Source organism: Lagopus muta, chromosome 5, assembly GCF_023343835.1.
Source record: "Lagopus muta isolate bLagMut1 chromosome 5, bLagMut1 primary, whole genome shotgun sequence".
NCBI lineage: Eukaryota > Metazoa > Chordata > Aves > Galliformes > Phasianidae > Lagopus > Lagopus muta.
Genome location: NC_064437.1, coordinates 17,887,684 through 17,903,012, shown reverse-complemented (window position 1 = coordinate 17,903,012; position 15,329 = coordinate 17,887,684). Strand labels below are relative to the sequence as shown.

The 15,329-nt window shown below is 34.7% G+C and overlaps 1 protein-coding gene across 22 annotated transcripts in view; it reads right to left on the bottom strand.

Annotated features, from left to right (window-relative positions):
• Positions 1 to 15,329, bottom strand: part of LOC125692836 (hornerin-like) — a 76,621-nt gene that overhangs the window by 2,804 nt on the left and 58,488 nt on the right. For 16 of the 22 annotated variants that reach the window (XM_048943855.1, XM_048943862.1, XM_048943845.1 and 13 more), the window contains 23 exons: positions 15,106 to 15,144; positions 14,918 to 14,962; positions 14,353 to 14,394; positions 13,560 to 13,598; positions 12,884 to 12,922; positions 12,141 to 12,179; positions 11,846 to 11,884; positions 11,515 to 11,553; positions 11,243 to 11,278; positions 10,495 to 10,524; positions 9,718 to 9,759; positions 7,956 to 7,994; positions 7,338 to 7,376; positions 6,331 to 6,369; positions 6,006 to 6,044; positions 5,577 to 5,615; positions 4,827 to 4,865; positions 3,939 to 3,974; positions 3,192 to 3,221; positions 2,551 to 2,586; positions 1,999 to 2,037; positions 879 to 917; positions 421 to 459 (listed from right to left, as the gene is read on the bottom strand). In XM_048943855.1, the coding sequence (XP_048799812.1) occupies positions 421 to 459; positions 879 to 917; positions 1,999 to 2,037; positions 2,551 to 2,586; positions 3,192 to 3,221; positions 3,939 to 3,974; positions 4,827 to 4,865; positions 5,577 to 5,615; positions 6,006 to 6,044; positions 6,331 to 6,369; positions 7,338 to 7,376; positions 7,956 to 7,994; positions 9,718 to 9,759; positions 10,495 to 10,524; positions 11,243 to 11,278; positions 11,515 to 11,553; positions 11,846 to 11,884; positions 12,141 to 12,179; positions 12,884 to 12,922; positions 13,560 to 13,598; positions 14,353 to 14,394; positions 14,918 to 14,962; positions 15,106 to 15,144 (882 nt within the window). The remainder of the gene's footprint in view (positions 1 to 420; positions 460 to 878; positions 918 to 1,998; positions 2,038 to 2,550; positions 2,587 to 3,191; positions 3,222 to 3,938; positions 3,975 to 4,826; positions 4,866 to 5,576; positions 5,616 to 6,005; positions 6,045 to 6,330; positions 6,370 to 7,337; positions 7,377 to 7,955; positions 7,995 to 9,717; positions 9,760 to 10,494; positions 10,525 to 11,242; positions 11,279 to 11,514; positions 11,554 to 11,845; positions 11,885 to 12,140; positions 12,180 to 12,883; positions 12,923 to 13,559; positions 13,599 to 14,352; positions 14,395 to 14,917; positions 14,963 to 15,105; positions 15,145 to 15,329) is intronic. The other 6 variants (XM_048943857.1, XM_048943867.1, XM_048943850.1 and 3 more) reach the window with 5 other exon arrangements.

The following is a 15,329-nucleotide window of genomic DNA, read 5'->3' as shown; positions in this document are numbered from 1 at the left end:
ACTTTCTATAAGAAAAACTAACTCTTTGCATCTCCTACCACACAATGACAAGATCTAAATTAAGTGGTTGAAAAGCTTAAAATGAAAATATGAATATACATGTAATAAAGTAGCAACTATTATGACATTCAAAAAGAAAATACTTTTTCCCAAGAAAGGCAAGAATACTCACAGACAAATGCATATGAAATAATGGAAAAAGTGAACACAAAGTTTACTGAGTGAATTCAAAGATTGCTGAATTTAAACAGAAATAACTGTTCTGAAGAAGTGTCTTATTAAAACTAAAGATCTCATTCTGTAATTACTAAAAAAGAAATTTAGAGAATGACAGAAGAAGTCCACTTACAGAGTAAAATGATGACTAAATACTTTTCTTTTGAGAAAAATATAAGGCAAACTTGACAAGTTTTTACTTACTGGTTTACCATGTTGTCGGCCTCCAGAATATGATGAGCCCTGTAAGAAAAAAATAAAACACCTTTTATTAGAATCCAAAACATTTTATCACTATCTTCAGGCCATTCAGACATGTGCCATACTTAGCACAAACTAATTTGACTGCTGTTTGAACAAAATGTGATTGGGATACTTAAAGCTACAGCCATCCACTACACATCAAAACAACAGCAATATATAATTCTGAATCAAGAAAGCAGTGTTTTGAAACACTGCTTGAAAGAAATGCTTTACACAGAGGAGCAATCAATTGATTCTAACCAATTACTTTATTCAACTTGCTTAAACTACTTTAATCAAATTTTTAATATCCATTTACCTCAAAGGCTCAGGAAAATGAATACAGATTTCAGCATCAAATAACTGACTCAGACAGTAAACAAAAAGCATTAGGAGTGATGGGAAGAGAACTCACTTACCTGCCCACCATACTGGCTGCTTCCTGAGTAAGAAGATCCCTATTAAGAAGAGAAGAAAAAGAAAACACAAAACCAGAGGAAACTTAAGTATTTGCAGAATAACAATGGTTACTCTTTTCTGCTGCACAGAATGAAACATCACAGAAAGACCTTGTGACTGAGATAACAGCAGGAATGTGGAAAGTGTATTAATCTAAGAAGATGCAATGAATCACTTCTGACATAATTCTTCTATATTGCTGAACAGCTGAAAGTAGTAGATTTGGCAATCACAAAGATCTGCTAAGAGTAGTCTTTGAGAAATATCTGGACATAAAACATCCTTCTGGATGGTTCTTTGCAAGGGAAGAGAAATTCTATTTTATCTGTGAATCTCTCCTAGGTGAGGTGTGCATTCAGAGAACTTTGTGTGGATTTTTTTCCTAATTATTTCGAATTAGCAATGAAGAAGAAAAATGAAATTGGACTATTTTTTAGTATAATTGGATGAAACTTTGGAATCACAGTAGTATCAATGGAAAATATATTCCAATTTCTTATTAGGTAGCTAACAAATATAATGGATGCCTATTTGGGGCAGTAAAACTTCTCATTCTGTGACAAACTACTAAGCCACAAAAGATATATAAGGAGATGCTTACAGTAAGAGATTTGAATTGCAGCTGAAGATGAGCAAAGTATTATTATTATGGGGAACACACACAAATTTCTATTTTTAAAGCAACATATATTGGTCTGTTTTGCATCATATTTCTGTGTATTAAATCTAAACAAATGCAAAAATTATTACTAATTAATACAATTGAAAAATAACACAGAAAATAGCTTTTGAATTTGGTGCTATAGCCATGTGAAAATGAAACATGAAAATGGGTATTTAAATTATCACTTAAAGTAGCACTCCAGAGTTAAACAACTGAAATTGCAATTTATAGAGTTACTTTTCATTAAAGTTTATCAGCACCATTTCATGTTTGTTACTAACAGTCCCTGCTTTCAGACACCTAGTGAGCATAAAATGACTGACTGAAAAACTTTCTGGCAGTTAAATGCACAGCATAATATTTTTCATTTAATAAGTAACAGGTAGGAAGAACATTTTGAAAGAGGAGTTGCTTGCCTGTCCTCCATACTGATTGCTTCCAGAATAAGAAGAACCCTGTAAAAGAAAAGTGAAACTCACACCTTTTGTTAGGCCTTTTTTTTTTTTTTTTTTTCTTTTTAATACTACCTGGCACCAAAAAGTTAAACCTAATCTAACAAATATTTACAGCACCAATTAACCAGAAGAACATTACATAGTCATTAACGGAGGGGCAAATAGCTCTTTAATCAACACACCATATTAGTAGTTTATGCAAAGAGATGAACCCTGTGAAATATTATTTCAATTACTTTTTCAAAGTAAGCAGGCTTCTAAAACTACAGTTTTGCCTACTACTAAAATTTTGTTTTCAATCAAGTCAACAGATATTTATTAAAAAATATAACAGAAATGTAAAGGGACTGATTTAATAAAAAGCCAGATACACTTTATGGAAAGCACTGTTCCTATTTCTGTGACTAAGCTCAGTATTCAATTGCTTCTGGGAAAACATTGCAAAACTGAGCCACACTTACTTATCTAATCTGTATCAGTGAGAAACAAACAAACAAAAAAATGCTTACTTACCTGTCCACCATGGTAGTTGCTTCCTCCAAAAGAGCCCTGTATTTAACAAAAAATAGCAATAGTTACTTCATTAAAAAATCAGTTTCAGGTAGAGTAAAACCATAGGAGAACATCTTGACCTAGCACACCGAGGAAGTTATTTGCACTGGTTACTAGCATACTTTTCTACTTTGCTGATCAAACAAGTAAAGGATTTCATGTCAGCTAGTCCTTATTCTCTCATATTGCTTGCAAAAAGAAATAAGCTGACAGTTTATGTGCTGTTTTCAACAATTCTAATACTCGGTGGTATAATCATGGCATGTTCTTGCTTGATTTCATAATCTGAGAAAGGGAATAAATTTTGACAAAAGATAACTGAAAATTTCAACAAGGCAGGTATGTTGTTTTATTTTTTAATATTTACAAAAGTATGACAAATACAGAATCATAGCATCCTCTGAGTTGGAAGGGATCTCTGAAAGCCATCTAGTCCAATTTCCACCTACTAAGTGAACAGAAACAGGACAATATCTCTAATTTTTTAAACAGGTTGCACTTGCATAAATTCCTGGAAAAAGTTAATTGGAGAAAGGTGGTTCCTTGGGAACTTCCTAGTTACACATTACTCTGAAAGTTATAGAAAGACAAAGAATACTTACCGGGCTCCCATCAGGACAATGACATCCGCCCTGTATTACATACAAAACAAACAAACTTATTTTCTAGAAATTATATGAACGTAAGAAGATTCTGAATTAAGTCAAACACTTATTTTGCTATTGCAAGAAAATTAACTTAAAACAGACTCACACTACACCCTCTGAAAATTAGCTTCTTTTTCTTTCTATTGTCCCTTCAGGCAAACTGTGCGCTTGCTAATTGATAGTTTTTTGTTTGCTTGTTTTAATTTAGTCCAAGTTGTTACTTAAGTTTATAATAAAAATCACACCAAAATTGTGAGTAAAAAAATTCTGAGCAGCACTACAGAAAAATAATTTGTTGTTTCCCTCCCCTAAAGGAAGCTAAAGTAGCTGGAATACATGCAGTACTCATACATGCTACAGATGTTATGGAAAACACTAAGGATTACTTTCAGTGGAGGCCTGCAAGATGCTCTAATCTGATAAAAACAAGACATGGCTGAGGTTTGCCATTCGGTGTCTCAAATGCAACATGGATGAAGAGGGCATGAAGATAAAGACAACTGACATTCAGACAGATGGCTACTCTGAGCCTCTGGGATCTCTGAGTGACATGTCAGAAGAGAACAGCATACTACTTAGGCTGTGGGCAAGAAGGACAAGCAGTGAGGAAAAGCACTTCTTGTGAAGCAAAGCTACAGAAGGTAAACTGAGAGTGCCTGTAATACTAGCAGGGCTGAATGGTGTTGAGAACATAAAGCATACCTGTCCACCAGATTGGCTGCCTCTTGAAGGTGAGCCCTGGAATTAAAATAAAAAAAGAAACAAATTATTTCTGTGTTACTGAATAACATTCTCACTTATCGTAACTGGTCCTTCATCTTTTAAATCACTTCTGTTTAAAAACTGTAATAAAAAATTATCATTTGAACAAATCAGCTTAAGGAAGCATTTCCAATGCAGCAAAGCAGACCCTTAAAGCATTCTCTCATATCATCACATTTCACACAGATCTATTCTTCACAATCCTTAATTAATTTGGCTTAAAGCTACTTTGTCTCAGAATGTTGTTTTACTTCCCCGCTCAAAAAGAAGTACAGAACAGTCAGTTTTCTTACTGAACTGTTTACCAAATTGCAAATACTATGAAGGTATAAGTTTTACTTGTCTGCTACACTGTCTATTGCAATAGACAGTTCCTGTTGGAGCCAAACCATAAAGAAACAGGAAAGCATTAGTATTTATTGCATGTTCTTAAATGTATAGCCTGTTATTGAAAAATGCAATTTTATTTGTTCTCTGTGGATTTAAATACTACTGGAATAAGAATTCTTTCTTTAAAGCTATTTTAAAATATTGACTTATTGTTTAAAATTGCTACACAGTTTAAAATAGGACAAGAAAGTTTAAATTAAAGGCAGCTTCAGGCAACTGTGCATGGCCCATCTGCAAGTGACTCACTGCTCAGGGCAGATTTGTGTGTTTCATTTTCCTGCATGGGCTGTCACAGAAGGTGTCACATTCACCCATTCTGCCTGAACAGTGCCTTGCTTTAAGCCAAGCCTTTACAAAGGACCTTGTTTTTCCACAGAAAAGAAGAGAGAAAGATGAACAACTGAACAACAATCCACATGTAGGAAAAACAGTTCTCACCTGTCCTCCATACTGGCTGCCACCTGAGGAAGATGGACCCTGACACAAAGAAACCAATTATTTCTATCAAAAGGGCTCTTTGAGAATTTTTGAAAGAAAGGCTACTTTCTTTCTCTGTTGTACAATGAAAAATTATAGAAAAGCAATCATATTATTATTTTTTGGGTCCTATGTCAATTAGGGTCTGTCTGTAATGTATGAATCTCCTATAACACTGATAGCACAGGTGACCATGAGCTATTATTATTCTATACATAGTTGCATTTTGAGGGAAATTACTTGGCTGAAAATTTTTAACTTCTAATTCCCTTTCCAATAAATCTGACAAGAAATATTTGCAGAAGCCAAGTGCCAGTTTGATGAGGATCTTGCTGTATAAGAAAGGCTACACCACAAGACAACACTAGGATCCCTCTCAATCCTCTTTCACCCCGTAAGAGCATAGACCACCTTCCCTTAACAACACAGCCTGCCCCTCTGTTCCCTTCCTGAGGCACATCACTTCTCTGATGCCAGCTCTCTCTCAGCTCTGAGAGAAGTGAGGCATTTCATTGGTTGAGGTAGAGGAGAAATATAACCCACTTCCAGCTGCTCCTTACTATTAGAGAGCTAAGGAACCACGACAGTAGCAGAAGACAAGTAGGTTCTAGAATGAGGAGAGTAAGTCAGAAGGTAGAACAAGGCTAAAAGTGTATTTAAGGTGACACAATGGAAGTACTGGCCCATCACAGTTTTTGTACTTTTTCTCACCCGTCCTCCATACTGGCTGCCTCCTGAGTAAGGTGAACCCTGAACATCAACAAAAAAGAAACTGAAACTTCTTTTCATCCATATCGTGAGGCTTTAAATGTTTTTCATCAGCCTCATGAAGTACTAACTTATTTCAGAGAGATGTGACACATTACTCCAAGGAATGTATTCACACACAATTTTGTGACCTAGTTCTGCAAGTGTCAGGAGCCAACTGAGTCAACCACATGATTTACTCTCTATTCCTTCTTAATCTTAAATATCTTAATCTAAGCTTATTTTGTTTCATCATGGTAGCAACCACAATGCTAAAATAATGGTTTACTTAAGACTAACTTACATTAAGTTAAGGTAGACAGGTGGGTAGACAATCAATGCACTGAAGTTATGCATAGGTAAAAAATATTTAAGGGGACTATTAATGCTTACTTGTCCACCATAATGGCTGCTTCCATAAGATGGTGATCCCTGGAAAAATATTAAAAATCTTTTTTTTCTGTTTCACATGGCATAGATGATTGATGGATATCAGAAGCAAAAATATCAGTATTTTGTTATTTCATTGTGGGTTTTTTTTTTGTAATCTTCACAGAATAAACTTCGCATTTTGTCTTGAATACACTACAGAGAATACATCACTATAAGGCCTTCCCAACACTAAACTGAGATATTTATCTTGATAATGTTTTACTCCATAAGAATAAAATATTGGTAAAATACACATCATACAGAAATATTGAAAGTAAGAGCTTACTTGTCCACCATATTGACTAGCTCCAGAAGAATATGACTCCTGTAAAAAAATGCCAAAGACATGGAGTTATCTGCTGTAGGATTTCTTAAATTAAAACATGATTCTCAACAGGAGCAAGATAGCAAGATAAGAGTGAAGACAACTAGCAAGACTTTCAGCATACTTTAATTACTAGATTTCAAGGCTCATGCTATCACTTCAGGAATTGAATTGCCAACTCATACTGTTTGTTACTCTTGTATTTTAAGAGCTTCTGTTTTTCTTGATAACTATACAATACGATGTCATTGTAATCCTGACAGCACTTGATCTATTGCTACCCAGCTATAATAAGGAGACTTCACTGTCTTTGTAAATATCATGATGAAAGTTACCTTCTACCTTGCTGCTCCAGATTCCCCGTTTCTCTCAAAGAGAAACAACAAAAAATTATTTGCGCATAATCTAGCACATGCCCCTACATACCTCTGAGGCAAGTGCTAACCTGATGAAAGATAATCTACTGGAGAAAAATCACATATCCAAATGAAATTCTACCTGCAGATAGTGTAGAGTAAAACAAAATATTATTCAGCCTAAATCAAGTTTCTTTACCACCAAGCCGAATAGCATGGCTCCACAAACAAAGCCTTTTTGCCTTGACATGGGTTGTTTTCTGTTTTTCATGCTTTTTTTCCACGAATCAAATTCTTTATTTCTGGTAAATCACCATATGTCACTGCTAATTATCAAGCTCAGTATTATCCTCACCTCTTCCATGTCACTGTGCTTGTAATTTTGAGTCAGAAATTCAAGTAGTACTCTTTAGCCATCAGTTAGGATTCTTCACGGTACTCAAACACTTCAGCCATAGTCTCATTCCCTCTGTGCCTTAGCGTGAGGACTTTCTACCCTACACTGAAAGCTGCCATATCAGCTTCCACACAAGTTGTAATTGAAGTGGCCAGTATTTGTCAGTCCTTAAAAGCATTGGGGCAGAGAACACAGTAACATGAAGAAGTGCTTACCCGTTCATTCTGACGGTTGTAAGATGGCGAGGTGGAATCCTGTAAAATATTAGAATCCAGATATTTCATGGTAAATATTTCAATTTTGTCTAAGCAGAAGGCAATGAAAACTACTGCTTTGTGTGACTTGTTGGGACAGTTAAATTTGGAGGCCGTGGGATAAAGCAGCATTCCTTCAAGGTCTGTCTTTGCTCACTTCTGGGAGAGTGGCATTGATTTATTTGGAAACCTGGATGTCAAGGCCAAAGTTAGCCAGAAAGGGTTGGCTAATTAAGGGATCTCTGAAAATCAAATCAAGTAATTTTATTGACACGTCAGACAGCAAGAAATCTCCTTGAAGAGGGAAGAATGGATTTATCTTTTCTTTTTCTTAATGAAAGAAAGTTGACTTGAGATCTAAAATGCTGTATTTCCATTCATTATTTACCACATCTGTTTTTTTTTTTTGTATTAGCTACAGTAGGCAAGTTCCACAAAAATAAAGGCAACTATTTGGCATATCAAACTCAATGACAAATTTCATTAACTGAGTTTTTGTTCTTCAAACAAAGTTCCCACATCAAAACCAAAACTTCTTCAAAATGGCAAGCTGGCTCTTCTTTCAAAACGATTACTTACATAGCTACTGTAACGGCTTCCTCCAGAATAAGATGTGTCCTGAGAAAAATAAATCAGTTATTTTTCCATAACAGAAGTTTTTTGAAGGAAGGCTTCTTGAAGGACAGTAGTACATACATCTTTCTAATACATCTAGAATTTTATGTGCCCCTATCCACCAGAATGGCTGCCTCCACAGTCCCTTTGAAAAAAATCAGTTATTTTCCTTCAAAGAATCTGACTGGAAGATAGGTAGCTTATGCCTTTCAGTTTAAAATTAGTGAACGTGCTAAAGAACAACATACTCGCAAAAATCTTTTAATATCCATTCTTGCAGAGTTGTATTTTGAGTACTGCTGCTTTTCCACAAGATCTATTAAGCTCACTAAGGAATGAGACAGTTTTGTGGCTAGTACATCATGCTAAGCGCTTATCAATAATGTATACTTAATAAGGAATCCTTAGTCTGCAAAATGGCTTTCCAATTGCACTGTAAAGAAGATACTAAGAGACAACATTCTGAGATAGACTGCAACATACATTCCGGGGAGATCTAAGCTCTATATTAAGTACACATAAGCCACTTTTCCCTGCTGAGGTACTGGGAACATCTATACATTGTAGTCTGGATCAGGAGCGCAACTTTGACACAATATTCCTGATAGTTTCTAGTTGCTGCAATTTTGATTGCATCAGGAAGAGTACTCAGAGGCAATAAATTGGATGCTGTTCAGATAACATTAAATTTCAGCACGTTCTCTAGGGTTGCCTTCCCATAGTAAACTGACATTTGGATTCATTGGATCAGATCTAACTTCCTGAGTCATGTGAACATCAGTTTCTGAGCAATCACTATTCCACTCTGTAGACCCATTTCCATAAATCTGCAGTACTTGTTGATACGTAGCCACTATGTTCCCTCGTTCCTTATACACAATACCTGATTCAGGACTGACATCTGAAGATGGCCAAGTCAGTATAAAAGTGCCTCAGACCCAACAGGTAGTTCCATAGAAAACACATCTCACCATCAATAATATGAAGGGTAAGAATTATTTTCTGACTGTAGATATAAACACATTCTTCCTTCTTGCAAGAAAGCATAAGGCTAGTTTTATTTATCACACAGTATTAATTCTGTACGGTGCACTCATGTAGCTGAGTCTAATCTGGCTTTATATCAACTAGCAGTCTGAAAATAATGACACAGATTTCAGTGCTAGGTACAGAAAGATCCAAGTGCTTTTTCTCCTTTAAGTGCCATGCATATGGAGCCAGTAATGTACTGGTGTGACTTTCTAAAGCATGAGGAACAGAACAGATTCTGAAGATTCTTAAACAGGTCTCTCCTGTAAAAGAGTTCTCATTTGTACGAGGAGGTTAACATTAAGAAATTGCTGACTTATGAAATGCTAATCTTTTTCTTGCAATGAATGACGGAAAAGGAATACAAACAAAAATCTGTGTCCATAAGACATGATTTGACATGATTTCAAAGAAGGCAGTAGTACTGATTCCCTAAATACATAATTATATTGACATGCACCTGTGTTTCTGCCAAACATTTTTCATTCAAAGACTTCTACTTGAATGAATATTATTTCAGATTGAAAGACAAGCTGAGATGCAAAAATGTCCTGTGTATATTTTTTTATAGTAACTAAAGTGGGTTATTTTTTAGAAGTGTATGACTATTCAATGCTAACTCTTTTTAATCTCTCTAACTATTATACTGACAAAACAAACGCAGGGTACCCTTAAAAGGCTGATAAATACTGCTTACATTAGAAGAGGAATTACTTCTGAGTGAGGAAGATGATCCACTCTGTAAGGGAGGAGAAAAATAAAACAACAACAAAAGCAACAACAGAAAAAGTTAGCCCTTGTCTTTGATCAAACAAAAAATGAAACAAAACCTTAGAATGTCTCTTCTGTGCTTCTTTAAAGAAAGAACACGACAATCTGAACTTGAGTTACACTTAAATTTCACTTTCAGTAACTTTCCAAGATAACCAATAGTCTTTCTGCGGCCTGTAAGACTGTAAATCACAAAGAACTGCTTCGTATCTACCCATGACTGATTCTACCCAAAGTGTGCGAATGTCCTTTATATAAAGCAGGATGATTGACCACATACTACTTGCTTTGAAAACCATATATTACTGTATTTAACAGATTTCAAATACTCTAGAGGAAAATCATTACTACCTTTAAAATATTTAGTTATTTATTTTGGAGAAGTATATATACGTTTCTATAAATACTTTCATAGCAATAGACAGCCATTTTTCAGAGAATACATCATGCTGTCAGCTGCAGACATGTGAAATCTCTGCATAAGAAACAGACTCTATCATGTCAGTGATGCATATTGTTACCAAAGGAATAATGAATATAAATTTGAACAGTACATTCAAATAGATAATTAAATAACTTAAAAATGAATAGGCCTACAGATAATTTTCCAAATCATGTAAACATTCTCTTACACATACATGTACGTATAAAAACATAACAATAAAAAAAAAAAAAAAACATAGAATAAATAAATAACACTTACAGAACTTACACCAGAGCAATCACATCCACCCTGTAAAGAATGCAGAAAATATTTTAAGTTCTCAAGAGCAGTACCAAAATGGACTCTGGTTACAATTCAAGTTATTTCTGCAAATCCAGTTATGCAAACAATAAAGTTACATTCAGATCTGCTCAAGTGCTTTCTAGAACATAGTCTATTTTTATTCTTTTCATTGTCTGCAACTTTTCCTGCACTTACTGCTCTGATGGGGTAAAACTTTCTAATTTTATCTTTAAATTTGTTATCTACAATCATTACCTTATGAACTGAACTCGTCAAAAGGGAAATGAAAAAGTTTGAGTTCTACAGAAAAATTGTTGGTTATTACCCTCCCCTAAAGGAAGCTAAAGTAGCTGGAATACATGCAGTACTCATACATGCTACAGATGTTATGGAAAACACTAAGGATTACTTTCAGTGGAGGCCTGCAAGATGCTCTAATCTGATAAAAACAAGACATGGCTGAGGTTTGCCATTCGGTGTCTCAAATGCAACATGGATGAAGAGGGTATGGAGATAAAGACAACTGACATTCAGACAGATGGCTACTCTGAGCCTCTGGGATCTCTGAGTGACATGTCAGAAGAGAACAGCATACTACTTAGGCTGTGGGCAAGAAGGACAGCGGTGAGGAAAAGCACTTCTTGTGAAGCAAAGCTACAGAAGGTAAACTGAGAGTGCCTGTAATACTAGCAGGGCTGAATGGTGTTGAGAACATAAAGCATACCTGTCCACCAGATTGGCTGCCTCTTGAAGGTGAACCCTGTAAAATGGTTATATTTTTATTTATATGATCATCTTTAAATTTGACTTGTCTGTTTGACCAAAATATATTATCTTTTACTCTACAAACTGTGTTTGAAATAATCTATAAGATTATGAATCTACTCTTGTCTACAGAAAAAAAAAAAAAAAAGAACAAGAAATTGGGCATTATCAATTCTACAATATTTTCTTGAAACATGTACTGGGGGAGATTAAAAAAAATAAATTTCCCACCTGCCCACCATACTGATTGGTTCCTGATGAGAATGAGCCCTGGAAAAAATAAAAATATTTACTTTCTATGTTAAAGATGCACATTATAAATAATATTTATTACTTTCATTTGTTTCTTAACATCAGAATGCCATTTATTCCATGTTAGCATTTTGAACACTCTGCTTACACTTGGATATATATATAAAGCTATACAAGGAAGAAGTATTTAAACACCAAAAACAAAAAAAATATATTCCTCATAAAAAAATTTTCTGTAATGCAGAATAATCTTTTTATGTGTGTGTGCAACAGATACTTCAAGTGAAAAATACAGAATGTTAGTATTTACCTGTCCACCAGAATAGCCACCACCTTGAGAAGATAATCCCTGCAAAAATAGACCCTATTTATTTCTGTTCATAATGGCTTCTAGAAAACAAGACTGTGTTGCTGAATACTTGTATACACATTTTTATAAAATAGTTTTTCATAAAATTTATCATTTCTTTCACAAGATATGATTACAGATGTCATGAGAAATTCTAGAAGTAGACAAATAGGCATAATTTACTTGTCAGGATCACTTTTAATAGAACTGCCACTTGGGGAGGGAACTGCAAATAATGAATAAAATAGATGCTTACATGTCCACCTGACTGGCTGCCTCCAGGGGAATAAAAATCCTGGAAAAATGTATTGAAAGTACATGAAAAAAAACCAAGACTTCCTTTCTTTTGTATTATGGAAAGATCATGATGGAAGCTGAATGTTCTTTCTTATGTCTCCACATTCCTTAATTTTCTCTCATGGACTGTTCAAGAAAAAGAAAAATTTCTTTCTGCATAGAACAGCACATGCCTCTTTGTCCCTGTTATTAAATGGTCTTTTGGTGACAAGATATTTTTGGCACAATGACAATTTCTTGTACATCCATCAAAATCATTTCCCAGTCACTAAATTCTCATATGAATTAATAAAGTGAGTGCCAAGTAAAAATGGGAGGAAAATGGAAGTCCTCATAAAACAGCATGAAGCATGAGAAAGCACAGGGTTTTGCATAGAATAAATGCTGGACATGCTATAGTATGGAAGCCTTTTGCAGCAAGACCATGAGCAAAAATGCACAGGAACCTGAACAAGTAAATTGTGGCATAGTGTTTGTAGTGGTGAGTCTGAGATTCAAGAGTACACCTCAGCCATCAGCTGGGATTTTTCATAGTCCTTAGCCACTTCAACCCTAGCCTCATTCCCTCTGTGCCTTAGCTTGAGGACTTTGTCTGAAGACTGCCATATCAGCTTCCACACAAGCTGTAATTCAAGTAGCCAGTACTTGCCAGTCCTTAAAAGCATTGGGGCAGAGAACACGGTAACATGAAGAAGTGCTTACCCGTTCACTCTGACGGTTGTAAGATGGTGAGGTGGAATCCTGTAAAATATTAGAATCCAGATTTTTCATGCAAATACTTCAGTTTTGTTTACGTAGAAGGTGACGAAAACTACTGCTTTGTTTGTGTGACTTGTTGGGACAGTTAAATTTGGAGGCTGTAGAATAAGCAGCATTCTTTCACTGTCTGTTCAATTCTGGGAGTGGCATTTATTTTTTCTCAGATATTCAATACAGAGTAATAAAGAAATGAGGTCTTATTATAATCCATTGTTTTTGGTTGTTTTGTATATTGTGAGCATATACTAATGTGGAACTTTGTCAGAAAACATGAAATAAAGGAAAAGAGGTTCCCTAGCACATGCTACTTCTAATAAGCAATATAAAAAAAATGTATGATTGTTACAAATCAGAACTGTTGTAAAGTTCATGTGTCAAGTCCTTAACATACTTTAAAATAAGAAAAAGACATAAAAGAAAATGGAATTCTAAATAATCTATAGAGACAATAATTATTTCAAGAAGTTCTTACAGAAATTTACTAATCAACAAAGATTATTAGAATATGCTGTAAAAGAACTCTTGAAAGTTATGAGATAGGTAAAGGTCCACATAAGCACCTAGTGAATTCAAAAGGCAGTAAATTTTGAGATTGATTTACTTGAGTAGGATTGCTTACACTGTAATCAGATTCACTAACTCCCATGGCAGGTGAGTCCTGCAAAATAGTAGAAACATGTTAAAAGAAAATTAAAAGATATACTGCTTTAAACAGAGAAGGTTAAGAAACAACAATAACACACGCATACAAGAACAGAATAAAACCTTCTTGTCAATATGTTCTCTTTCAGGAAACATTTTAGATAAAGTTGATTTGTGAAATAAACTATTCTTTACATTCAAAAAACTCATTTTCTATGATTTGTTTGTAGGATCTACAATATAAGTAGCAATAAAAAAAATCTTTTCAAGAAAAACACCTAGATTATGTCTTATTTTTAAATAAATGATTTTACACGTCTTTGGGTGGTTAAAATGTATTGCTTACCAAAAAAAAAAAAAAGTAGTCCCTACGAAATGGTTTTATAATAAAGTCCACATCAATAAATACAGACTTATAAACAGTATGTCCATTCCCCTTGGGCTTCTGCACAATATGGTGTGTCAAGTAAATTCACAAATTAATTTTTCCTTTGAATGAGCTGATGCAAAAACATTAAGACAAAAAAAAAAAGTACTAATAAGAGGACTGACAGTAGCATATTAAGGAGGAGAGTGCATATAGCATATAGTGCACCACCTTTCCTCCCTTATTGAAAATATTAGGAGTTGTAGATAAGTAAATCAAAGTAAAAGAGAAACAGAAAGTATCAGACAGTCATCACTAAAAATAATTGAAATACAGAAGGCAGTACACGTAAGAACCAGCAACCAACCTTCAGCTTTTGATGCATAAAATAAATTATATTTACCTGACCATAAGGTCCAATGCCACCATATGCAGAAGATCCATCCTGTCCAGATAACACAAATCATTTTCATATTGCAAACAGAGATTTCATTGTAGAAGCATACAACTGTAGGCATCTTTTTCTGGGGAGATTTAAAATCTACAAATACTTACTGAGTTCTCAGAATGCATATTGAGCAACTCAGTCATATATCCCTGTAAGAAACTAATTTTAACATACTAATTTAGCAAATTCTTAGAACTAACTGTATTTCCAATTTGGCAGAGACTTTCATCTGGCTGATAACTCAAAGTTCATAGAATGGCTTGGGCTGGAAGGAACATTAAAGGTCATCCAGTTCCAAATCCTCTGTCATATGCAAAGTTAAAGTTAGTTATGTTGTGATCAAGCTGCAACCATTGGAAGCACCTCACTTTTTGCATACTCTCCTGTAAACTTCCAGGATATAGAGTATATGTAATTTCACTCCTTAAAAAAAAATATATCTTTGTTAAAATATGAGAGCCAAAATATAGAATATATATATAATATATTTAAAAAAAAAAAAAAAAGAAAGAGGATTTACCTGACCATAGGATTCACTTCCGTTATCACTGACAGAAGAACCTCCCTGAACAGAAAACAAAAAGTGAAATCTTTTTAATCTCAGACTTATGGAAGTCTGCACTGACTGGACAGTAGGACTCCATGATCTCTTTTAGTCCCTTCCAATTCTGCAATTCTATGACTTTACAAGAGAGGAAGAAATCTTACCTGTCCGTAAGATCCACCAGGAGAGTAGGAAGACCCTCCCTGTACAGAAAACATTAAGTTATTGTTTTGTAGTTTAAATGTCTGATCAGTAAAGATGCTTAGACTTCTCCCATGCTGGTACAGCAACCAGAATATTTATCTGGTTTCCAGAATAAGAGCTGTGGGAATAATCTGGGCCTCCCTGAAAGGAAAACAACAGACCAGCTATTTTCTTGCAGGCAAGA